The sequence below is a fragment of the Zeus faber genome (assembly GCF_960531495.2).
Source record: "Zeus faber genome assembly, chromosome: 7".
Classification (NCBI taxonomy): Eukaryota; Metazoa; Chordata; class Actinopteri; order Zeiformes; family Zeidae; genus Zeus; species Zeus faber.
Window position 1 is genome coordinate 16,953,793 of NC_137203.1, and position 26,947 is coordinate 16,980,739.

At 44.6% G+C, this 26,947-nt stretch overlaps 1 protein-coding gene across 1 annotated transcript; it reads left to right on the top strand.

The window, feature by feature from the left end:
* Positions 1 to 2,338: 2,338 nt before the first annotated feature.
* On the top strand, positions 2,339 to 26,947 carry LOC307233016 (sodium- and chloride-dependent GABA transporter ine; the record flags this gene model as incomplete). The annotated part of the gene is made up of 13 exons (XM_080004229.1): positions 2,339 to 2,609; positions 13,890 to 14,024; positions 17,716 to 17,926; positions 18,191 to 18,323; positions 21,091 to 21,225; positions 21,770 to 21,873; positions 21,991 to 22,115; positions 24,137 to 24,249; positions 25,187 to 25,327; positions 25,535 to 25,634; positions 26,349 to 26,449; positions 26,551 to 26,718; positions 26,840 to 26,947. The coding sequence occupies 13 exons, from the start codon at positions 2,339 to 2,341 to the stop codon at positions 26,945 to 26,947; spliced, it is 1,845 nt and encodes a 614-aa protein (XP_079860355.1).

A 26,947-nucleotide genomic window follows, 5' to 3' on the forward strand; every position in this document is an offset into this window, starting at 1 on the left:
GACTCTGAAGATATTTTAAATAGTTATGTCCAAAATACATACAATGTATTTGGGGGGGGGGGGGGGGGGGAACTCCAGGAAACTGAATAAGAAAGGAAATAGCGCACAGCAGCATGGACACGATTCATTGTGTTGTGTCGGCTGCTTCAACTAATGCTGCAACCCGCAAGTACTCGTGCTCATAGGCTCAAGAGTTCCAGAAGCGGACAGATTTTTGGGACATCCTGATGGGATTGAAGGATATCGTTGGGCCTGCTGCGTTCCACTCTTTTCGCGCGGGGTGTTATTCAGTGCGGGGCTTGGACATTTTCAGATCACAGAAAGCCACTCCAGGAGGCCTTGCCCAACAAACAGTTATGGCCACAGCATTATAATTATGAAGCCCTAACCTCCACTCTCAAAGTGCGTTGGTCCTCTGGTCCATGCCTGGGACGTGGAGTTTGAGGGAAGCCCCCCCCCCCAAAAAAAAAAGAATTTATAAAAATGTTTAGAAAACCTTGCCAGATGTCTCTCTACCAAAAGAAAAGGTCAATTGACTTCAGAAGTGGAATATGTCTTTGTTGAGACATTGTCCATTCATATCCAGCGTCACAGACAGCTGTCTTCTGTATGGCACGAAGCAGGTGACCATTGATGGCACACCTTTTATGGTTGGCACGGTTGGAACGATCAAAACACATTACTTGCGGCCAATGAAATCCTCTTTGTACTGAAAGACGTGATACTTGGTTCTTCCCACTAAACCTTTCATACTTGAGCCCGCTGCTGGACAGCCTGAGCTGAGCAATATATTTGAAGGTGACCATTATTTTCAATTATAAAATAATTGGTGGGTGGTCCAGGCAGGTAGTGAAATACAGAGAAACACATACGATATCGGTTTGTTTTATTGTTTTGTTTTGGTTACAGAGTGGCAACACTTGATGTTCTCACATCCCTAACGATGCTTCGGCTCCTGCCCCATTGCCATGAGACTATTAATGCATATATATTGGAGATGTCGCATGGGCTGAGTTTGACCTGTGGCTTTTGCCTCCCTCCCCAGGACGTGCCATGGAAGGCAACCATAAAGACGGTTACATTTGTTGAGTTAGATCTGAGTTTAACCACGTCGGATGACATTATTACAGTCAGATAAAACAACATTCACCATTTCTGCAGATGGCCAGAGGTCTCCATGTTCTCATAGAGAGGTTTAAGATATTATTATTATTATTATTATTATTATTATTATTATTATTATGGTATTTTTCCAACCGTTGGGGCCTTTCAAGGCATAGGCATTGATAAACAAAAGAGCCATGTTAGATGATCATCGACTCCAACAGCCCATTATTAGCATCTGTTGAACTTGAACATAAAGAGCCTTTGTAAGAGCCCTGGGTGTTCCATGTTATTCCGAGGGCGCTGAACAGGAGCTTAATAGAAATGTCACAAACGCCAGAGGCATTTATCACGCGGAGGAAGCGCTTCCGTTTGAAGGTTTGGAAATACGAGAACCTCTATTTTTTGAAGAGAAAAAAAAAAAACGTCTCATGGTCCGAGTGTCTTATTTGATCAGCGGGCAAAGCGTATTCCTGACTCATGTGGGTGTGCCGTTCCTTTCGAGTCATCACATTTGTAATATGAATCGAGTTTTCCGGATTGTTCGGGTTCGAGTTTTTCTTCTTCTTCTTCTTCTTCTTTTTTATTTTTATTTTTTTGCAGCTTCACAAGAAATACATAAAAAACAAAGATGGTCACATAAAACATACAATCATACACCCGATTATAGTCATACACCGGGACTTTAAAATCGTGTTTTATGAGAATATATATTGTTTAATTGTCCAATTGAATGAATCGATGCATTTCTTCCCCCAGTTGTGCTGACATTTACATATTAGACAGCTTGTAGTGTTTGCGCCTGTCATTCGTCTTGAAGCCAATCGACAATGATTCGTTCCAAAGGGTTCGTTCGTTCATATTTCACCGGCACTCATATACACACACACACACACACACACACACACACACAAGCACGCATGCACCCACCCCCACTCGGTTATGTAGTTACAGCACGGGGGGGCAAGGCTTAACCGAAAGGCCAATAGAACGGGAGAGGGTGACGTATTTAGGAGGATCATTTTGGCGGATTCGATTAAATATATTTGTTGCCGGTGCGGATTCATTTACATTACACGAGACTGTGGATACCGGCTCATGCATGCTACTGAAACCCAATCACCCCCCCCCCACCCTCCCAAAAAAAATCGAGCAGCTTGTGTAAAGACACTGCCGAGTCGCAGTCTTATTAATTGTTCTCGAAAATATAATCGCTACGGGCCAAAATAACGGCATGGGAGTCGGAGCGGAAAACACGGTTCCTAGCCGTAACCCGTCAAATCCCACGGGGGAGTACAGCGATGGGAAGGACCCGGGTTGCGCCCCCCAACAGCGGCCAAGCGCAAACACCTCTGTGGCCCAGGACGGAGACCCGCCGCCGGCGGCGCCGAGGAAGAGACCCACCTGGGGCCGCCGCCTGGAGTTCGTCCTCGCCTCGGTGGGCTACGCCGTGGGGCTGGGAAACATCTGGAGGTTTCCGCACCTGTGCTACCGGAGCGGCGGAGGTGAGGGTCCTTTAAGGCGGATGGAACCACCGTGCATGTTATTAAAACCGCACGGGCATGACTGTTATACGGGCGCGAGTTGTTCTAATGTTAATGTGTGTTAACCACAGCACAGTAACACCCCAGCTTATAATAAACCAGGGAAGGGCTCTTGGCTGGGGGAATATATCGATATCATATCGGTATCGCGATACGAGGCTGGATATCGTCTGTGGGTTTGGTTTCAAGAAAATTCAATAGTGTGAACTTCATAGACTGTTCTAATCAACGCCTCAAGCTGCTGTGGTAATAAGTGACAAAGTACAAGTGCTCCGTTACCGTACTAACACTTGATTATTTTTTTAAATCAGGATTCATATTTGTATATACAGCATTTATTTTTTAAATGTATGTTTTGGTATATACAGTGTTTGTAAATTACCTTTTCTAATATAGGCGGTGTCAGTTCTGATATAGGTTCTCTATTGGTTATAGGTGTCGGTTCTGATATAGTAAGTTGTAATCAGGATCGGTATTAACGCTCATCTTCAGAAAAAAAAGGTTACAAAAAAAGGTACTTTATGCCGTATTATAGAGTCTGTTATATCAGGGCGTTGGATGTGACAAGTACTTTTTACTTTTAATACTTTAAGAACATTTAAGAGGAAGCACTTACATTCTTTTAGTTCAGTAGAATTGTGAGTGTGGTATTTTATTCACTTTTATGTCAGTCATTTTGGGTTGGGGTATGTGGGAGTCTGTTTGGGGAGGGAGACAGAGTCTTTCTGGCTGTGGTGCACCAACATAGCGAGAGTTTTTATTGTCAACTTCAACAATAAGGTACGCTGGCCACAAGTAGAACTAACAAATGATGATTCTTATAATAATGCGGATGATAATGATCCTGTAGTTTCTTGATGAATTTGATGCGTTGATGAAGAAGGAGTGACCACTGACCCTGACTCGAGTAAAATAATAGGTTTATTACAAAAGAACAGCATCAGACCAGACTTGTCATGGACGTCGAGGAGAGAACCGAGCCGGATGGATTCTCTGTTGAATGAACCTGGGCGAGTCTTTTATGTTTGCCCAAAGACAACGTTGACCATCTGATTCCCCTACATAGGTCACAGTTCACATTTCACCTTCCTTAACACCGGGACCCCTGACAATGGGCTCTCTCTCTCTCTCTTGAGACCCCTGGCACCGTCTGTTAATAATTATCTTATACAATAGGTACTGTCTAGGGAAGCCACACATTCCAAGACACCTCAATCCTCTCGGGCGCAGGAGGATTGCCGTTCTGCTGTTGAAGAGCCCATACGACCATCCCTTCATCAAGACAAACAGAACATTAAGAAAACATCCTGCTTGGAGTCAGGCCAACCAGCGCCCCGCGGGAGCCAATTGGGCCGATTTGAGGCAGCTTGGCGGCTGTGGGAAAGGGAACCGTGCTGTCAGTCATTTGGACATGCGGTTCCACAAAATTGCATCATTTAGGAAAATGACTGAAAAACAAATTCATGGATCTTGCCACAAATTGAGAAACAAGAACTCCAAAGATCTCACAGATGGATTTGAAAACAAAGGGCGATATCTAAAGACAATATATGGTGCCACTTTTCCAGATGGTCTTTCTCCTGTAGAGATTCAAAATGCCACCTACAAGATGCAGCTACGGAGCATTTTTGGAGAGGTGTACATTGCACTGCCAATCTTCTGTACAATGCCTGTAACATTTGCTGGAGGTGAATGTGTCGTCAGGAATCTGAAACTTATAAAGAACTATCTAAGATCTAAAACTTACCAAGACAGGTTGGAAAGCCTTGCCATTCTTAAATTGAAAACCAGCCAGGTTGAAAATCAAACTTTAAAGACATTGCAAATTAGTTTGCTTAGCTTGATGCCCGGTCCTGCAGTGTAACCTCTGAGTTTTGTTGACAGGGAACAAGCACAAGGACACATGCCTTAACCTGCTTTCCCCAAGCCTGTCCAGTTTCAGACTATTTTCTGCAATGGTTTATCTCCTGTTGAGTTGCAGTTTCACAGATGTTTGTGCGGCAGACAGAGGGGCATGGTCAAGCACCGGCTGCAGACGACAGCACGGTTCCCTTTCCCGCGGCCACTAAGCTGCCTCGAATCAGCCCAATCAGTGCCCGCCATTCCTCCTGCGCCCGAGATGATTATTATCCACCTCAATATTATAATAATCATCGCTTTGTCATTTATAATTGTGGCCAGCGTACCTTATTGTTTAAAGGGACAATAAAAACTCTTGTCATGTTGGCGCACCACGGCCAGAAAGACTCCGTCTCCCTCCCTAAACCCTTACCTGTGGGCAAGAACTCCCACAAGTGGCGCCTGAACAGGGACCTGGAAGGGGCAGGGCAAATGCCTTGCGGACCTGAAGTAGGAGCGGGACTACCTCCGCTGCCAGCTGGGGCGCATCCTCGCCAGTGTGAGCTCCCTGGAGCACGCCATGACCGGCTGCCGGCCCGCCACCGCCGACAGGCCAGAGGACCAGACACGTGTCTGACCCCATTTGCAGGCTCCCCAGCCCGTTGCGGTGCCCTGGAGGACAATGTCCGAGGGGAGCGCTACCTCTGACCCCAGGACCTACGCAGGATTCGTCGGATTCTGTGCTGCCGCAGGACACTGTCTCCCCGTTCTGTGCTGTCCCCCCTCAGCTCCCAGGGCGTTGTTGCCGCGGGAAATCAGGGAGCTGCGCATAAGTCTGCCCAGGGGTGCAGACACAGCGGGCGGCCTGGCCACGACTGAACTGGGATGAAACTTGGCCAGGTGGTCCGGGTCGCCGGCCCGCTAGACCCCTTCCCCAGTCGGAAAGGAGCCTATCAAGTACCGGTAAGGCTACAAGGGGGTAGACATCAGGCTTTGCTGGACTCGGGCTGTTCGCAGACGATGGTCCAGCAATGCCTGGTTGACCCTGGGCTTTGGTGAAGGCGTCACAGATGGCGGTTTTTTGTGTGCATGGGGATATTCACACGTATCCGATGGTCTGGCTCGAAATTCGTTCCAAGGGAAAAACGCATAGAGTACAGGCTGTGGTTAGTTCCCGCCTGTCGCACTCCCTAAATTTGGGCATGGATTGGCCAGGGTTTGACGCATTGATAAGAGAGGCTGGGGGAGTGCATTCACTGCCGGTAGGAAAATGTGAGTATTGCGTGGCGCTTGGTGACGTGGAGGGGTCGTCGGCAGTTTGCCTTTCGGGCTGCACTCGCCCTGGGCATCTCGTCTCTCCCGCACTCCTTCCTGTGGAGACAAACAATTATTTCTTCCTGTTTGGGGATCAGGCTAATCAGCGGAGTCCCTCCGTTGAGTCACCTGATCCATAGCAGCTGAGCGGCCCTGGGATGGGAGCCGGCACCGCCTGTCTGCAGTGGCGGCTTGGCGACACCCCCTTGGTCCACCACACTTCCCTATCGACGATTTTCCACTGGAGCAGTCACAATACGACACCCTACGTGGGGCCTTTGAGGGGGTAGTTAAAATCACCCAGACGCCGTGCGCACTCACCTGTATTTCTCGGTGATTAGGGACAGGTTATATTGAGTGGGACGTGACACTCAGACAGAAGAGGAGATAACCCAGTTGTTGGTGCCCAATAACCATAACCCGATGGCCGATCACCTTGGTCCCGAGAAAACACGACAGTGGGTGATGGCCCGCTTCTATTGGCTGGGCATTTGGGAAGATGTGCGTAAATGGTGCGCTACGTGTCCTGAGTGCCAGTTAATCAACCCTCCGGCTATGCCAGGAGTGCCGTTGAGACCCCTCCCCCTAGTCGAGGTCCCGTTCAAAGACTCGGTATAGACCTCAGCGGGCTGTTAGACTGCAGTGCCCGCGGGTATTGTTTTGTGTTAGTCCGAGTGGATTATGCAACCCGGTACCCAGAAGCAGTGCCGCTGTGCAGTATTACAGCCAAAGGTGTGGCACACGCGCTGTTTCAGGTCATCACCAGAGTCGCGATTCCAGAGGAAATCCTGACCGACCAGGTGACTGACGACCAACCTTTGTAGATACAAAGGTTGGTCAATACAGGCGATGTCGATACCTTTGACATAAAGGTCATACTCATACTAGTACTACACAGATTCTACATCAACAGCCCTCCGTCCTCAACAGTACAGTACCCGCTACGCATCTGTCAAGACGAGCCTCATGGCTAACACCGAAGTGCGTCTACTGCAACTGAACGCAGAGGGACTGACACGGTCGAAGCGTAGCAACATACTGCTGCTACAAGAGACCCACTGTGTCACTGAAGACAAGCTACTCATCGATGGTTTCGACCTCATCAGCTTCATAGGTCACAACAAACACGGCATTGCCTGCAACACCAAACAGGGAATAAATGCAAGAGCCCTCTAGCAATCTCCAGCTAACTCTGCCATTGAATGGTGCACCATGGAAGCTCTGGGCACCACCTTTTGCAACATCTACAAACCACCACCTGCTGAGTTGGATATATCCTTCCTCCCCACCATCCCTGTGAACTCTTTTGTCTGCGGTGATTTTAACTGTAGGAACATCAAATGGGGGTACTCAAACACTGACAGAAATGGCTCTGTTGCTAGCGACTGGGCAGAAAGTAACAACCTTCATCTGCTCTTCGACAACAAGGACCCCAGAACCTTTTACTCTGGCAGACACGGCACCTGGACATGCCCCGATCTGTCCTTTGTCTCCAACAACATCAGCAGACGCTGCAACAGAATGGTTCTACAGAAGTTCCCTAGATCTGGTCACTCGCCCATCATCATCTCCAGTGACATCAAGCTAGCCATCTCTAGCCTCAACAGAAGAAGATGGAATTTCAGGAAGGCTAACTGGCAAAAGTTTTCAGAATTCACCAGGATATTAAGAGCAAGCCTACCTGACCCATCATCCAATGTGAATGGAGCTTATAACGCCTTCTGCATCCTGCTCAACAAGGCTGCCAAGCTCTCCATCCCAAGAGGCCGCAGGGACCCACATGTACCTTGCTGGGATAAAGACTGCGAGAAACTGTACAAGGTGTACCTGAATGCCACCGACACTGACCAACGCCCTCTCCGTGGTGGCCAACTGCTGAACCTTCTCGGGCAGAAGAGAAAGGTTAGATGGGAGGAGGAACATCAACAACAACATCAACTTCACACATTCTAGTCGTAGGGCCTGGAATACGATCAACCGGCTAACTGGGCGAAGTTGCCCAGCTAGACCATGCCCCATAGCAGCGAATGCGATAGCCTCTGTACTCGCTGATAACGGCAGATGGAAAGACCGCTCATCTGAGGCAAAAACCTTCACCAGAGAAGTAGTCGCAGACATCAGGAAACTCACCAGGACAGTTCCTCAATCCAGCCCCCTTTCCCAGCCCATTTCGTTAGAAGAAATCGTTGCAGCTCTGAAATCCCTCAAGGTAAATAAGGCTCCTGGAAACAATAACATCCACACTGAGTTCCTGAAGAACATGAGCCATGAGTCACTGACCTGGGTCCAGCTTTTCCTCTCCAACTGCCTAGAAAACCTGACCATACCATCCAAATGGAAGCAGGCTAAGGTGCTGGCCATACTCAAGCCAAATAAAACACCAGATGAACCAAAGAACTGCCGCCCAATATCCCCCCTGTCACATCTTTACAAACTACTTGAGAGGGTCATTCTATCAAGAATAAACAACATCATTGAAGAGAGTCTTCCCCACACTCAAGCTGGTTTCCGTAAAGGTCGATCAACAACAGATCAAGTGACCCGGCTAGTTCATGACATCGAAAGCGCCTTCCAGAGGAAACAGCCTCCATCGACCTCACTGCAGCGTATGACACAGTTTGGCACAGAGGCCTCTACCTCAAGCTCCTGAAGACTTTGCCTGATGTTAAGCTCGTGAAGTTTATCATGCTGCTTATACAGGACCGTACCTTTGTACTGGAGACCTCAAACGGCCAACGCAGCAAGAGAAGAAGACTGAGGAACGGGCTCCCCCAAGGCTCTGTTCTTGCCCCTACACTTTTTAACATCTACACCGCTGACATGCCTGTTGGAGAGTGCTCGCTATACACCTACGCCGACGACTCAGCCATTGGATTTGGTGACAAAGCCTTTAGTGTGGTTGAGAATGCTCTTGAGAAAGATCTCTCGCTACTGAGCAGGTACTTCCATAAATGGCATCTCAAGCTTAGCCTGCCCAAGACAGTTTGCTCAGTGTTCCATCTTGCCAATCGATGTGCGAATACCATGCTGAACATCACACTCGACGGCACCATTGTCAGGCATGACCCCAACCCTAAATATCTCGGTGTCACACTTGACCGTAGCCTCACCTTCAAGCCACACATCCAACAAGTTGCTGCCAAGACCGCTGCCCGTGTAAACCTCCTGAAGAGACTGGCTGGCACTGTATGGGGTGCAAACTTCACCACCCTGCGCACCTCTACCCTTGCCCTCACATACTCCACGGCTGAGTATGCCGCCCCTGCATGGAGTCACAGCAGCCATACAGCCTGTGTTGATGTTGTGCTTAACACCGCCATGAGGCTAATTAGTGGTGCCCTGCCATCAACCCCTGTCGAGTTTCTCCCCATACTGTCTGGCATTCCACCTCCAGAGCTCCGTCGTAACTTCCTGACTTTGAAGCTAGCCTGCAAGAGTGCAGATGAGCCAACAAGCCTGATCCCCCCGCCTGCTGAATATGGCCACCAGAGACTCAAACGCAGACACTTCTCCACCCAAGCTAGGAGACTCCTTACCACGAGCCCTCCACACCCTGGATGGATCCTTGACTGCTGGAACAAGCAATGGTCCGAGTCAACCTCCACGTTGAGGAAGTTCAGCAACCCCCCTTCAACCAATCCGCCTGGGTGTGACCTACCACGGAATGCCTGGGTCAACCTCAACAGACTTAGCTCTGGAGTAGCAAAGACCCAAACCCATCTGCATATGATTGGAGTGTCTGCCACAAATCTCTGTGAATGCGGAAAACCACAGACTGTTGAACACATCATTGATGAATGCCCAATCTTCAAATCACCACATGGAGTCAGCGGCCTCATTGAACTGGATGACGATACCACTTCTTGGCTAATGTCCCAATTGCCTGTGTAGCCCTACACGAACAAACGAACGAACGAACGAACGAACGAACGACAAACATAAAGGTCGGGCACTGACCGACTTTTATGTCACGTACACTTTGGGAACTTAACGAGTTACTGGGCATCTGCTCAATTCGGACCAGTGTTTACCATCCCCAGACCGACGGCCTGGTGGAGCGGTTTAATAAAATGCTGAAAAACATGATTCGAAAGTTCGTTCACAACGATAGCCGTAATTGGGACAATCGATTGGACCCCCTGTTGTTTGCGGTGCGGGAGGTTCCCCAGGCCTCCATGGGATTTTCTCCCGCTGAACTCCTCTTTGGCAGGAGAGGGGGGTGCTAGACCTAATTAAAGAAAACTGGGAGGAAGGTTCTAGCACCAGTAAGAATGAAATACAGTATGTTATGGACCTGAGAGCAAAGTAACACACGCTGATTTGGCCGTTATCACGGGAGAATTTGCTCGGGGCTCAGGAACGTCAGCGCCTCTTATACGACTGGGGGTTCTTATTGAACCGAGAGACAAGGTGTTAGCGTTGCTCCCTATGCCCAGCTCTAAATTGCTTGCGAAGTGGCAAGGGCCTTTTGTGGTCACACGGCAGGTAAGCGAGGTCGATTATGAGGTCGAACGGTCTGACAGGCAGGGGGCGACACAGATTTTTCACTTAAACGTCTTAAAATAATGGAGAGAAGGGGCCTCCGTGGTTCACTCACTCCGGTCATTGAGAGGGATGAGTTGGGGACGAAGGTTCAAAAAGCGGCCGATCGTACCGTGGCCCTGTTAAGTGACCATCTCTCTCCGCCCCAGAGGGCGAATGTAGCTGCATTTAAGCGTTGCTTCTCTGATGTTTTCTCATCCCTGCCAGGCCTCACCTCCCTCACACACCACCGTGTGGAGATGATCCCGGGGGTGAAGGTGGGCTCCCGGCTGTAACGCCTGCCCGAACACAAACGCAAGATCGTCCAGGTGAATTAGAGGCCATACTGGACCTGGCGTTATGGAAGAGTCCACGATTGACTGGTCTAGTCTCATCGTGCTGGTAGGTAAGCCCTTATGGGTCAGTCCGGTTCTGCGTGGACTACCGAAGGGTGAATGCAGTGTCCAAGTTTGACGCCTAGCGATGCCCCGGGTCGATGAACCTCTTGACCGGTTGGGTACAGCTTGTTTTTTTCACGACACTGGATTTAACCAAGGGCTGCTGGCAGATTACCTTGTCTCAGGAGTCCAAGGAAAAATCTGCGTTCTCCACGCAGTTTGGCTTATACCACTTTCGCTCACTTCCGTTCGGGTTATTCGGGGCCCCAGCCACCTTTCAGATGCTCAGGGACCGCGTCCTCCGTCCGCATGCCTACCGTGGCCTACCTAGATGGCATTATTATTCACAGCACCTGGGAGCGGCATATGCAGCATGTGGCCGCTGTGCTTGAGTCCCTGAGGCGGGCTAGGCTCACCGCCAACCCAAAGAAGTGGGATGGCGGGAGTTACAGTATCTGGGGTACCACTTGGGCGAAGGCCTGGTCCGACCCCAGCTTGATAAAACCGCTGCGGTTGCAAACACGCCGAGATCCAAGACCAAGAAGGAGGTGAGAGTTCTTGGGACTGGCCGGCTACTCTAGGAGGTTTGTCCCCAACTTTTCAGAGCTAACCAGCCCCTTGACAGAGTTAACTCGAAAGGGTGCTCCAGATCCGGTCCAGTGGTCAGAGAAGCAGGCATTTGCAAATGTAAAGTCCGCTCCCTGTGGGAAGCCAATGCTGTTAAACCCTAACTTCTCTCCCCCTTTCTGTCTGCAGACCGACGCATCGAACAGAGGGCTGGGCACAGTCTTGTCTCAGGAGGTGGAGGGGACCGAGCGTCCAGTGCTGTACCTCAGCTGCAAGCTCTCAAAGCGGGAGTTGAGGTACAGCACGGTGGAGAAGGAGTGTTTAGCTCCCAAGTGGGCAGTTGTTTCCCTCCGCTACTCCCCCCTGGGACGAGCTTTCACCCTCTGTCCGGACCACGCCCCACTGCAGTGGTTCCACCGCATGAAGGACACAAACGGCTGGATCACCCGGTGGTACCTGGCTCACCAGCCCTTTAACTTTCAGGTGGTCCACAGGCCGCAGCGCAGACGGTTGTGGCTGACTTCTCTCCCGCTCTGGGGGGGGCGGGGGGAGTCGGCTGTCGGCCGGACGGCTCCCCGGCCTATGGCTGGCGGTGGGGATATGTGGTGGATAAAGGGGCGTGGTCAAGCACCTGCAGACGACAGCACGGTTCCCTTGCCCACGGCCACCATGGTGCCTCGAATCAGCCCAATCAGCTGCGTGCGGACGCTGATTGGCAGATTCTGACTTGAGGCAGGGAGTTTTCTTAATGTTTGTCTGTCTTACAGGGGACATTGCCGCATGGGCTCGTGAGCAGCCCAGCAGCGGAACATCATTCCTCCTGCGCCCAAGATGATTTTTATCCACCTCAATATTATAATGATCATCGCTTTGTCATTTATACTTGTGGCCACCGTACCTTATTTTTTAAAGGGACAATAAAAACTCTTACAATGTCGGCGCACCACGGCCCCCCCTAAATCCTTACCTGTGGGCAGGAACTCCCACACTTGTTCTCTGTAGGTACCTCACTTATGCCTGCAGTCCACATAGTTCCGATTTTTTATTTATTTTGCGTATGTTACTTAGGCATGTATTCAGGAATTATGCATAGGGCAGAAGAGGGTAAGCCTTGTTTATAAGAATTGGTAATAAATTCTTTCATCTGAAACATGGATCATTGGTAATTTCTTCATTGAAACTGACTACAAAACCATATATTAAAAATCTCATGACACTTTTGTTTACATTAGGAACTAAAAATGTTTGCAATACTGTTGATATAGGCAAAGGATGAAGGTGGAAACAAGAATCTGCACAATTGTAGTATAGAGCAGCAGAAGCTTATAGTAGTACATTTAATTACATACATTTAATAACACATATGGTTCAGTACGTTATTTTAATCTGAAACATTCTGATTTGTATGTTAGGGGCCCGGTAGGAATTTTTTTATGGGGCCCCAAAATTCTGGCAACACCCCTGCTCTCCACTGTTCTCAACAGTTAAAAAAAAAAAAAAGTATTTGCATTCCAGACCTTCTTCCTCCTTTATGCAGGAGTGTCATATTGATCCGCTGCAATACAGGCGATATCGATACCCAACGTGAGCGCTTTGGTTTCAGCTGCATGTGTTCTTCTCACGCTGTCCCATCCAGCTAATTGGATAAAATTCTTACAGAGCAGATTGCAAAGCAGGCAACACTTCTAACTGGAACCTGGTATGCTCCAAAACATGATATCACAGATTTTCTGCACATGAAGGACCATTTGTTCAGTAACAACAGAAATATCTAGTTTTGTCATTTTATTTAAATGAAAATCCTAAACAAATACTTTTGCAAATATATTCTAATCATCATAAAGAGAGTTGAAAAGACAACAGCAAAAATGATCCTGTTACACCCACATTGTTAATACCTCTCCAGGTCACAGATTATAATGCTGTGATAATCTTTGGGTGAGGCTAAGATTTTGTTCTAAATTTTCGAAATGTGAACAGCAGAAATGCTGTTCCATGCTCTGTGTAACACGCATTCAAGGCTTATTGCGCCACTGAGTGAGTGTATTTCCACCCCTGTCCTTCAACCATCCCTTTTTTTTATGACCTCTTGTCAAAACATGCCTTGGTTTCAACTGTGCGAGAGGAATTATCCTCCTAATGCAGGATAGTTTCCAAATAAGATTCAGGAAGCACAGGGGTTTTTTTTGTTTCGTTCAATTAGGAAACGGAAATTATGAAATACATCTGAAATAAAAACACCGTTTTTTTTTGTTTTCTCTGAGAAACTGTGAACGGGGAAGCGCAGTTCCCCTGAAGCTCGCTTTCGCTTATGTGTCAGGCCCTGATTATCCAATGTGCAATTGAGTTGAATGACATTAAAAGTAAGTTAACTTATAACTTAAAAAAAAGCTATAATTCTTAAAACCTTCCAGTTTAATTTTATCTTGTTGAGCCCTGATAGAAGAAATGTAGTGTTTGGTTTGAAGAAACAAATTGATATGTCCTTGATTTTATTCATACATACCCTGCTGTATGTATGAAAGCTTGGCACTTTACATTTGAAATCAGGGTGTAACTTGTGTTTTCCTAATGCATCTCTCTTTCTATCGCCCTGTTTCAGGTGCCTTTATCATCCCCTACTTTACCATGCTCTTCCTGTGCGGCATCCCTCTGCTCTTCATGGAGTATTCTATCGGCCAGTACACTCGCTTGGGGCCAGTGCATGCTCTAGCAAAAGCTTGTCCCTTGTTTAAAGGTGAGTAATTCCAACTGCCATAAAGGAAAAAAATACAAATGGCTTTTTTATGATAGAAATTTAGCCCTTTCCTTTGTTATGGGTATAGTATGGTCTTATCGACAGTATATCCTACAAAACTTGGCAAGTGCCCAGGATTTCATTCGTTCAGTTCAAATGTAAATGATTAGCCCAAAACCCTGGTATTCCCCCTGGTTGATGTATTGCGCAAAGAGGTTAAAAGGTTCTATCTTTATGTTCAATGTGTCTTTCGGGTAGAACTTTAAAATTCCAAATTCCAAGAGCTTTGCATTTATCGGTCTCGATAAATACGGGCGATTGAGTAAAACGCAAATTGGTTTGGGAATGAACTCAAACTGGTATCAAAATACGCAACCCGCCCAGGAAGGAGAATATTGTTGTTATTATTACTGCATTAAGTCAGATAAATAAATGATTGAATCTATTGAAGTTGAATCTATTGTTATAATGGAGTGTTAGTTACACATCTTGTGGGTATATCTTTCTTTACATAAATAGCGCATTTATGTGAAATGGTATGGTTGCCAGCTTGAAATGAAATCAACACGGTTGAACAAAAACAATGCTCATATATAATTATTTCACATCTTATGCCATACATTAAAGAAAATGACAGGCTGTATCATTACTTTATTGTTACACAGATTAAGCACATTTACAAGCACACTAACACTCTGATTATGCCGACAATTTCGGATGTCAATAATTTAATAGTAGCATTTGCATGCTGAGCATTAGTGTGATTACAGCAACAGCCCCATTTAGTTAGGGTTCTCATTCATGTTTTCTAAACTGTGTATACAATATAATGAATGTGGAGTCCACATTACTATTCTAGTTCAAATGCACATTTTGCATTTGCAGAAAGCAAGCGCTCTCCTCTGTCTTTTACTTCATGCTTTTGTGTGAGAATCAACTATCACTATTATTCTGCACCGGAAGGAAACTTTAGAGAAATCTGGGATAAAATAACCCTCTAGTTTTATTACTTGCCTGATGCTTCATCAATCAACCTGTTGTTCTGCCCGAGGTCTGTGACTGGACGGTTGGTTACATTTCACGCTGGCAAAATTTAATGAAAACAGGAAAGATTTTAATGGGAAAATGGGAAAACTAAAATGGAGAGGCATTAGCCAGGACTGGATTACAATATGGCAAGAAAATGGCCTTGTACCATCTGAAGTAGTGAGCTATAGTTTGAAATTGTCTCATGGAGGTTATGATGGATGAATAGACACTTACAGGGCTAAAGGGGTGATGGACTGCAACTTGGGCTGCTTCTAACAATTGTGTAATCGATTTAACTATTATTTTGGATTATTTTATTCATTAATGGAAAAAATTCATTTTCATCCAAATATTGCAAATATTAATACTTTTTTACGTCTAAATAGTTGATGGCTGAGAACTTGTGATCTTGTGAATTTTTAATCAGGTGAAATCGATCACTTCTCCTGGAAGTTTACATGGAGTGCAAGAATAATTTGAATTTGATGAAATACTTCTTTAAATAATCAATTCAATAAATTGCCACTAAATTCACACTATTTATTAAAATTTGCTGTGTTGATCAGAACGATCAGAATCTTTTGAAAGCTGTCAAATAAATAAATAAAAAATCTTGGAATCTTGGAAAAATGATTGCTGCCATGCAGAGAATGATTTGCTGCTGATCACACGGTGAAATCAAAACCTCAGGCTAAATTCGACCCAAGAGCATTCTTCTCTCCAGTCTTGCCACCTGCAGGGTATTTGTGAAATCTTTATTTGAAACACTCGGCTGAGTGTGAAGCCACAGAGCTCTGGCAGCTATATGAAATGTTCTAAAACCCACTTCTTTCAAACAGACAAGATCCCAGCCATCAACAACCCCACCTCCTTTTTTTTCTGAACTGTAAAGGCTTTCTGTATTGCTCTAACTCACAATTTTTCTCCATAGTTTTTATCTCCTCAAAGACAGAGATACTCTACCCGGTCAAAACGTATGGTGTCCGTCACTTGATTTATCGCTCATTTCTGCCTGGTTAATGCTCTGTTCTAAGCAAGGGGCCAAGGCAGGTAGTTATTCTGTATATTCTTTGATTGATATTCCTGTCCCACTGTCTGTATGCTGTATGTACCCCCCCACCCCCACCCCACCCCTCCAACTACAAACATCTACTCTGCCCACTCCTGACAAAACCTCTGCTTTAGTACAATTTACCCATCAGTATTAATGAAGTGCAATTTTAAATAACACAATATAAATGAAACTATATTTTCATGGTGACTGTACTTAGGTATGCACTCATCGTGCATATCTAATGTGCATGTATGTAAAAACGCTTGAAGCTTGCTGGTGTTGACTGGTACAGTGGTGGAGTGTCCTCATGGTCTAATAGAGAGGGTTCATTTTCAAATCACCAGAGGAAAAGAGATAACAAACCTTCCAGATTTAATGACCTCCCATGTGCTCATCGTGCTTTATGTTGTTTCCATTCTTTCTTCGTTTTTTTTCCCAAATATATATTTTTCCTATTGAGAAACTGCCATACATTTTGCTCCCCTTCTTTTTTTGTAGTCCTCCTTTAGTGGCGATATGCTTTCCTCGAAGTAAACAGAACTGGCTCATCATTGGGGCCAGCACACAGATACGTCGAGACAGAGTGTTTTGGAGCAGATGTAGTGTAATGTGTAAAATGGGAGAATAACACTGTGGCCACAAAGGACGGAGGGCTTAACGCAGACCATGCACAGTGGTTGTAGCTTATCTTGGAGCTCAGGGGGGTTAGTTAGGGCTCTGCTACGTTAACACAGAGGTGTTTTTCAGTTGCCTTTTCCCCCCTGGCTGTAGAAAGCGACAGTGGATCCAGTGGAGCAGAGCAGTCCATCCTTTCACTGATGGACACAAATATTTTCAACACATTTTTGGGATTCTTTTTTTTTCAGATGTTTTCACCAAGTGTTTGCTTTGTTGCCCCCCCCCCCATTAGTGATTGTTAAACAGTGGGAGTTCTTAAAACTGGCTTTAGAGAATACTTAATAAATATAAAATGATTTACATTGGAATATAATTTTTCTTTTTAAATATAAGGAAATTCTTATTTATTGGTTTTGCATTATGGAATGGGGCACTGTGTGGAAACAAAAGCAACACAATGAACACAACAACGATGTTTGTGGTAAGGGAATATTTTGTGATGGTAACAACATGGCAGCTCAAAATGTACAAGAATGGGCCCAAATTAAGGGAGAATTTAATTCTGCATATTTTCTCGTAGGATTAAAAAGAAAACAAAATGTAGTCGTTATCTCATAGGTACAGATATAAATATATGCCACCATACCCCTGCAGGAAAGATGCAAATTGTGATGGGTGAGCCACAAAGCAAGCTGCAGTGTTTTTACGACAATTGATGGTTACTGATTGATTTGCCGAACTAGAAACAGGAACCAATGACTATTCCACACCTGGTTCGACAAAAGGGAGGAGGAAACTACCCAGTACAGCCAATTGCACAGACGATCCTGTAGACTAAACAAGGAGAAAGACACAAAGCTACAAGCACACAGGGCACATGTCAGAGACACTGTATAAAGAGGACGCAACAACCCTGTGACCCCTGCACCGGGTCCGGACAGGGCCAAAAATCTCTCACTTTGTGCCGTTTTCATCCCTGTCACTGCGCAGGCGTGGGCGTGGCCACTGTGGTTATATCCTTCATTCTGTGCACGTACTACAACGTGCTCATGAGCTGGGCGCTGTACTACTTCTTCAACTCCTTCTTGACCACGCTCCCCTGGCAGTCCTGCAACAACACTTGGAACGCTGTTGGAAACTGCTCCAGCGGTTTCCCCGGCAACGCCTCCCACCTGCAGTCAGCCAGCCAGCAGTTCTTTGAGTGAGCGGTGTTTGCTTTTCTTTCTTTCCTTCTTTCTTTCTTTCTTTCTTTCTTTCTTTCTTTCTTTCTTACACAAACGCTATTACACATTTTATAACAGAGAAAGATGGTCTCACGGAGACTGCCTGGTAAAATTCCTGGCACATTAAGGCTGGGTTCGTTTCTGTTTAACAAAGTACATTTTATATATCAAAGTAAATATATAACATAAAGATAGTGACTTTGATGCGTGAAATTTCATACATATTTCCTTTAATTTCTCAGTCATAGGCTTCTGGAGAAAAGCGGGGGCATTGACGAAGTTGGAGGCATTCGCTGGGAACTCTTCGGCCTTCTCCTCTTGGCCTGGGCTATTGTTTATTTGTGCATTTTTAAGGGGGTCAAGTCCTCTGGCAAGGTGAGGCAAATTATCTGTTGATGCAAAACTGGATAGTAAAAATGAATTGTAAAAAATGAATTTTAAATATATTTGATATTTAAATTTCGCTTTTGTTGGAATTTTGTAGTTAGTAGGAACAGGTTAATCTAATCTTCAGTGTTGATCCTTATCTGTTTCGAGATAAAAAATTCAGCTCATTGATAAAGATCATGTTCTGTGGGAGTCTTCAGACATACTGTACTTGTATAAAAAAGAAAAGGCACATTGTGATATTAGACTTGTGGAATAAGGCTAGAGAACATTTGTGACCCACCGAGGCAAAAAACTCTGTCTCGCGCATTTCTAAAATCGCCAGGAGCTGCCAAATAAGTTAAAAAAACCTTTCTTGAAGGAAAATGAGATTTTTCCAGATTCGTGTTTTTTTGTATTTTTTTTTGTATCGTATTTTCAAAACCGAGTTCGATTTATAAATAGTACAAAAATATTAAACCGTGGAGTTACATATTCCCGTTAGATTACACGGGGAAACGCAGTTCACTTACCGAGACACTGAACAGTGCTGAACAACGCAGATCGATGGTTTCCTTTAAAGCAACCGTCCAGGTGAAGATCATTCATCCATATTCCATGTGATGTGAAGTTACAATGTGAAACCGCTTAGACAGAGTTCAACCTTTAAATCTTACGTGTTTTACACACACACGGAGACAACGTTGTGGAGGGGGCGTGTCACTTGACAGTATTGGTGTGCAGTCTACTCTGCCAGGCTGTTGAAAACCTGGCATCCTAATATCACAATCCTGGTATCCACAATTACTGGTTAAAGTTTGAAATGATAATCTTGGAAATCTTTTTCAGCATGCTCCCTTGAGCACCTTGCTAAGGATAAGATTAGATTAGACCATTCGACTGGGTTCTTAAACTTCTTCATCTCGGGACCCAAAAGAGAAAAAGACAAAAAGAAAACCCAACCTCATGAACAGATAATTAGTTGTCATAATATCAAAATAAGCATAAAATAAACATTTTAACTCCCCCCTTGCACAACGTGATGTAGAGGTGGTGTGGTGTATGCAGCCACACCGGTCTTGGGTCTCGGTAATTGGGCCCGGGATCAGGGTGCCTATACGCCTGTTGCTCGTCAGAAATTAACGAGCAACTGGTGACCCACCCACACATGGGGAGAACCTCTGTCGTGACAAGTTTCCGTCTGCTCCCGGGTTGTTACACCTTGCCAACCTCTCCCATGAGCTGGTGTATTTGCAACATCTCTGGCTGTGTCTCTGTGCCGGCGGAACTAGCCAAGTGGCACCTGAACAGGGACTCTCCAGCACGGGGGAGGGACACATGTCATGACAGAGGCTCTCCCCGTCAGAGTTTACGTTACCAGGTAATTACCGTTTTTTTGACCGGGAAAATGTGTTGAAGTCTGACATATTTAAATTTCTCCGGTCATAATGTCCGGTGAAAATAATTCCCTCTAAGCGCAATTTGAATTAATACTGGGGGATAAAACGATAATTATCACCATATTTTTCCTCTACGCAAAAATAAAATCGACCCGATCATTTTGCTAAAAGATTCCGCAGATCTGTTCATTTTCGCATCTGGCAAGTTGCAACTGAAAGCCAGTCAGTTTGTTACGATCTAAAGCTGACCTTTCAAACAAATCACGTTTGTCGATATAGAACTAAGCCCCAGCCCCTCCCTTGTGGACAGGTTGTGCTTGTAAATGCACATACACACACGGAGCGGCGACAGAGTGCAGCATCCAGAACTCTGAGGAGAAGCAGAAAGAGGATGTTTAGTTGAAAACAGGGATACAAACATCCATAGATTGGTGTTTTTTTTAATATTTAAGTTCCGATCCAAAGCTGATGGTAAATATCAATTGTGTAAAATATGTCGACAAGACATGCAACACCACAAACTTTTATTATTTATCACCTACTTGCCGTATAATTTTTTGATTTTATCAATTTTATTTAATTGAAATGTTAATTAAAGCATCTGCACTTGTTACTTATTGATCACAAGGGGAAATTATTTGATTTCAAATCGTAATATGCATAATATTTATTCATTTTTAAAACAGGACTTATTTTATATTGAATATTCAATAAAAAATATTATAAATCTGCATCCCTTCATCCCATCCATCCATCTCTTCATCGTCCCTTCAATTCTGTATCTAGCCTGCTTATCAATTGTTTTTAAGCTCAATATATACAGATTATATTGACTGGAATCCCTCTCATTTGTCCGGGACACTGAAATCTTCCAGGACATGTGGACTGGCACCAATTTGTTCTCACGGAAACTCTTCTCCCCTCTCCCCTCCCCTTGAAACTCTTCTCCCCCACAGAGACACTTCTCCCCTTGTGTGTGTATGTGTGTGTGTATGTGTGGGGGGACGGTGATTTACCTGTTGCTTACTGATTGCTCTGATGAGCAGTAGGTGTACAGCCACCCTGATCCCGGGCCCAATTACCTAGACCCAAGACAGGTGTGGCAGCTCAGACCACACCACCCCCACAACACACGCAATTTTCTAACAACTGACCCTATTTTGACCGTTGTCGTGAAATAATTATTGATTTCATCACACCATGTGGCAACCCAGCCACTAACTCAGTTAGTGGCTGTTTCATAGTTGACTGTATGACAGTTAATATCAGCTCATAACTTAATGCATGACCATTCAATGACAGATAATGCATTTTTATGAATCTTAACATTCAAGACTGTCTGTTTTTTTGTTTTTTTTTGTTTTTGTGCCGAGTAGGTTGTGTATTTCACAGCCATTTTCCCATACTTGGTGCTGTTTGCGCTGCTCATAAATAACGTACAGCTTCCTGGAGCCAAGAATGGAATCCTCTACTTCTTGACGCCTGTTTGGAGCAAACTCTTTGAAGTGAAGGTGAGGTGGACCAGGAAGCCCATGTTCTTTATGGTGGATACTGTTCTCAAAGAGTACAGTAGAAACAGGGTGTTTTTACAAGATAGTCAGATTTGGGGGAATCTCTTAAAATGTAAGAATGTGCTTGATATGTTCATTTATATGACAACAAAGTATAAGTGAAATAAAAGTAAAGTATCTTTACCACATAAAGTAGATATGACAAGTCAACTTTGTTGCAGCTCCAGTCCCAGCAAGGCTTGGAACTATAATTTACGACGTGTAGAGTTAAAAAATATTTTGCTGTTCTACTCTTGGCTGAGAAAAGAAAAGGGCGGATAAAACTTAATGTCTATAAGAAGGCACTGGGCAACTGGGAAACTCACTACATGGATTTTGGTTTATTTCATATTCATAATTTGTGGCAACTTAGCAGTTGTCCTCAAGAAAAAAAAGACCAGATACAAAGAAACCATCCAAATAAAAAAGAATACTGTATATATTTCGATCCAGATTTTCTTGTTTTACATGGTCCTTCCTTTGTCACTCTTCATGCTCACCACAGGTGTGGGTTAATGCTGCTGCCCAGGTCTTCAACTCCATCGGAATTGGATTCGGCAGCATGATTTCAATGGCCAGTTACAACAAATTTGACAACAACATCCTCAGGTAAATGTTGAATACTTTGTGTGCTGTACATCAGAGGCTGTATGGTCATGTTTGTGTGTCTTTGCGAATGAGAGTTGAGTTGCGTCTGATGACGCGTTCTCTCTCCCCCTCCCACAGAGACACTTTGATTGTTTCCCTGACTAATTCAGCAACAAGTATAATGGCTGGCTTTGTGATCTTCTCAGCTATTGGTTACATGGCTCATATCCATAATCTTCCAGTGGACAACATCGCTACAGATGGTAAGAGCTGCATGAATAAAAACTGAGAAGGAAAAGACGAAGAAGAACTGGGACACAGTTTTTAAACATAAAATTCTATCAACAGCCTTAGCGATTGATCTTGGTTTGGCAACAATGAGAAAGCCAAACTTTACTTTCCTCATTTCACTGGTTCTCACTCTACCTCTTCCTTGTAGTCATATATATTTATGCAATACTGACTGGTGGCTGTATTAATGTCCCCTCTCCTCACTCCTCTTGAAAAGGAGCTTGAAGTGGTGCAGGAGCCACGCCACGCCTGATTTTACAACTGAGACATGTTTGAATCAGGTTTTCTCAGCTCAAAATGTTATATTTCATTAGAACTGGGACAGGCGAAGATGATTTGATTCCTTTGGGTTTGAAGTGTGTGTTTGTACAAGGACAGTAGTGGTTTCGGCGTGGTGACCGGCCTCTTCACCGTCGCTTGTGTGGGTCAAAGACTCAAGAATATCTGAGTTCACATGGAGTTTCTGAAGTTGACTGGATTCAATTTAACTCTCTTACAGACTGTTTTCACTTGAGTCTTAAAGGAGCGGTTCGTTCATGTTCAGAATGTGGTTTCATTCTTCCTTTTTCAGTTTTGAGATACAAAGCTCTCCAAACGTATACGCCCCAAAGCTCTTTATTTATAAGGAAGTGACCATTTATTTGTGAAACAAATGCTTGACATACTTGTTGCTCGTATGTTGTCCGGGGATTACACAACGAATACACAGTCCTCATATTTGCTGCACCAAGAGTTGGTAAAAGAGACCAAAATGACCAAGATTATTATACCTTCCTGCAGTAGCATGGGTTCCCGGTCTAGAGCTCCTCCTAGGAAACTGAGAGAAAAGCTAAGTGGAGGGAATTGGTTAACATCGCAACTTACCATCGGCTCTGCCAGTGAAGCAGGCAGACGAGTGATCCTTTCGGCATTCACTCGAACAGCCACACCAACAAGGGATGGCAGCTGGTGTGTTGTCACTGTAAACTGCTGCATTTCACACAACTGAAGATTAAGGTAGAACCGAATGCAGAGAAGAAGACGGGAGGCTGGTTTCCAAAACAAGTGTAAAATCCTCTTCTCGGTTTGTGTGTCAGAAATAACACAGTACAGGGTCCACGAGTGAAAAAGAGCAAAGAGCCTCACTCAGGCAGGGGTACAAATAACCAAGCGATCAACTAAACGCTGGTGACACAAATAAAATCTGAATTGACACAGAAGCCATGTTCATAGTGGTCTCTGCTGGACATTGGGGAAGTGGAAGGCTGGGAATCATTCCTGGCTGCATTCCAGATGTGCACTCATATGAAATGCCAGTGGACAGGGAACAAATCACCTTTGTGTAGTTTGAAGTTTCCCCACACCTTGTGCATAAGGTATCCAATTTCCACACTGAACTTCAACGGTGATGACCTAACTTGCTGTAACATGCCGTGATCTTTGGACACTGTGTGGTGCACGGAGCCTCGTGGAGCCAAGGGTTGAACTCCATGTCCTTACAGTACACGCTCCCGCCATGTTCGAGTTCAGCTTCAAAGTGGGTAAAGAAAGGCTTAGAAAGTTCAAACAAAGTAATGAAGTCGAAGCAGAAGTCGTAGCAGCATATCTCTCATATTTCTATCCACCACCCACAGCAGTTAATCTGCCTCGTGTTGGTCCTGGAACAAATCCTTTCCAGACCAGAACCTGTCGGGTCAGTGTGTGGATGAAATTACCTGGATTTATTATTCATACTATGGGGGTATCCTGTGTTACACATTGTTCTCGGCGCCATAGGGTGACATTACTCACACTGTTAATTATTAATCGGTTATAGAGCTTGACCCAGTATTTTTTTTACATCGTCACAATGACTCCGCCATCGTATTGTATTCTCTGGTGTCAAGTGTTTTCTCGTTTGTTCTCGGGTTGAACACCTCATGTCTGACGCCAAGCCTCTGACGTGATCTGTTAGGGTGGAGAAAATAGAACCTTCTGCTTCTAATCTTGTTGTTGATGTTCTTTGCACCTTCAGGCCCTGGTTTGGTGTTTGTGGTTTACCCCGAGGTCTTCTCCACCTTGCCGGTCCCGCAGCTTTGGGCTGCTTTTTTCTTCCTAATGCTGCTTTGCTTAGGACTTGACAGTCAGGTACCTGTCACCTTATCTCCTCCTGCAGAAGGATTTTAAAGGGCTGGTACTGGTGTGAAATTGAGGTTTAGTCTGTTTACTAGTCAGCACACATTCTACATAACCCCTGACCATTTCCATGATTACGGCTGGTTTAGAAAATGTTAACAATACGGTGAGAAACTTATCTTAAATATCTTCTGGCCATACTGACAGTTACACTAACATTTCCTCCTTTTCAAAGGAAATTAACAATTACAAAATGTGGCAAAATTAAATACCTTTGACATAAATATGTATTAATTAATTAAACATTCGTACCTCTACTTCATTAAGGTAGGTTTCTCACCATATCCAAAACCCGAAAATAGAGGCAATATTGCAAATCTAAATATGTGACCAATCATCAAGAAAATGTTCAGATTTTACATTTTTTGTGCTGACTAGTAAACTGGATAAAACTCATTTTGACACTAGTATGGTCCTTTAATAAAGAGATACCAATAAGAAAATGAGGAAAATGAAGATAATTACAGGTGGGTTTTCCTAACTCCGGGAGGATATCGCCAACAAACCAAACCAAACTTCATGACAGATGTAAGCTATATTATGTTTATAAAAACAACAACAACAAAAAACTACAAGCATTGCAGTCCCTATTTGTATCCCGACTATTAGAAATGCAGATATTGATCACAGTGCAAAATTTCAAATAGTTTGAACTATGCCTCATCTTGCATAGTCTACGCTGCACAGATCTGCTCCTGCTCGGCATAAGCCATGGAAAACAAGGGGTTTAGAGGCCAGAGTAGGCTCATTCTGGCTGCGGGGGCTTTAGAGTATTTGGTGTCCACTTATATAGTCGCATCACTCCCATGGTTGCAGAGACACTGTAACAGGAAAGATTATTATAAATCCAGAATAACCTACATGATTAGTGTTTCCATGTGTCTTGCAGTTCGCTATGGCTGAGGTTGCCGTGACTTTTGTTATGGATGGCTTTGGCCCCAGGGTTTTGCGTTTCTTTAAGAGGCAGGAGCTGCTCGTCCTGGCCGTCTGCCTGGCTTGCTTCATCCTCGGTATCCCGCACATTACGAAGGTAATTAACGGCAAAGCTTACATTTCAACGTGTCGCGCTGGTGTTTCACAACAAACTGCAACAAAGTCGAGAGATTCAGCAACCACTTTGTTATTCCTGTACCAATAGTGAAATGAAAAGCCCCCTTTCTCTTTCCTGCCGGGGAATGAATAAAGTTATATCTAATCTTATATCTGCCCCCTTTTCATGCTCTTTTAATTTCCACAGGGTGGTATCTATGTGTTCCAGTTAATGGATCACTACACAGCCGTGGTGTCCCTCATGTTCCTCGCATTCTTTGAAGTGCTCGCTGTCTGCTGGATCTTCGGTAGTCTGCTGCTCATTCATGTTCTCTTTAATGAAGGAGTTAAATCCAAGTATATACACTAATACATCATCTCAGTGTGTATTGGAATTGGATACAAATACAAAAATGACTTTAACCTGTGATATGGACCTTGTTCATCAAACATTTGACTTTATAATGTCCAAGTCCACATACTGTCAGTCATTTTTACCAGTAGCAGCAGGACAAATATCTTATTTTTTTTACGCTCTCCACTGCAACTGGTCGCAGCAGGTATGAAGCAGGTTGATGTGTCCCATGCAGGTTTTACGAAAAGGCAGTCAGTAGAACCATGTAGGCTATCAGTTATTGATAAGGGGAATAGTTAGAAAGTATTTCATTTATTGGTAAATTACATTGATGTGATATAACTGCGCAAGACATTTCAATGTGCTTCTTATTTTATCAAGTATTTTTTGAGAATCAAGTCAATGGAGAGCAGACAAAAAGGCAGTCTTAGACTTCTACTGGTAAAAACATTGCAGTGTCTAGACTTAAATCAGGATAATGAACATACTGTATACAGTACATACTACAAAAGCTCCATATCAGTTTTAGTGTCATTATTTCAAAATAGTATGTTATCTCTTCTAAAATGGTAAATACCTATTTTAGAACCAACTTTTAAACATCTTTCCTGTTTGAAGGATGTGCTGTTCTGTGACTGATCTCTTGTTGTCTTTTTCATGCCGCCAGGAGTAAAGCGCCTCTCTGCCATGATAAAGAGGATGCTCGGGAAAGCTCCGAACATATATTTCCGTGTGAACTGGCTGGTGTTTTCTCCCTTGCTGGTGCTGGTGAGGTCCTGTTTAAGCGACTGTGTTTAAGTAAATCCGGGCGGTATGAAATAAAGTCGTAGAACATATTGAGTCACAGAGCCGTTGCTTTCCGGTTGCAGATCATACTCATCTCCAGCATCGTCCAGTACACCCCTGCTCACTATGGGACGTACACGTACCCGGTGTGGGCTGACAGCCTTGGCTGGGGCATCTCGCTGCTCTCCATCGTGTGGATTCCTCTCGGGGCCATTCACGAGATCTATAACAACAAGGGCTCATTTCTAGAGGTGACTACAAGAACCGCAAAACCAATGAGACGCATTTACAATGCCTTGAGCCTGGAGATTCTGTTATGGAACTTAAGGCTCTTAAAGAAGTCATTTTGTTCTGAAATGTTTTTCTTCTCAGAAACTAAAAACTGCAGTGACTCCAACAATAGACTTGGAGAGCGAGGACGAGCCGTACGAGGAGAAACGCAGCCCCGAGTCTGAAGCCTTGTTCACCTCCTCTGCGTAA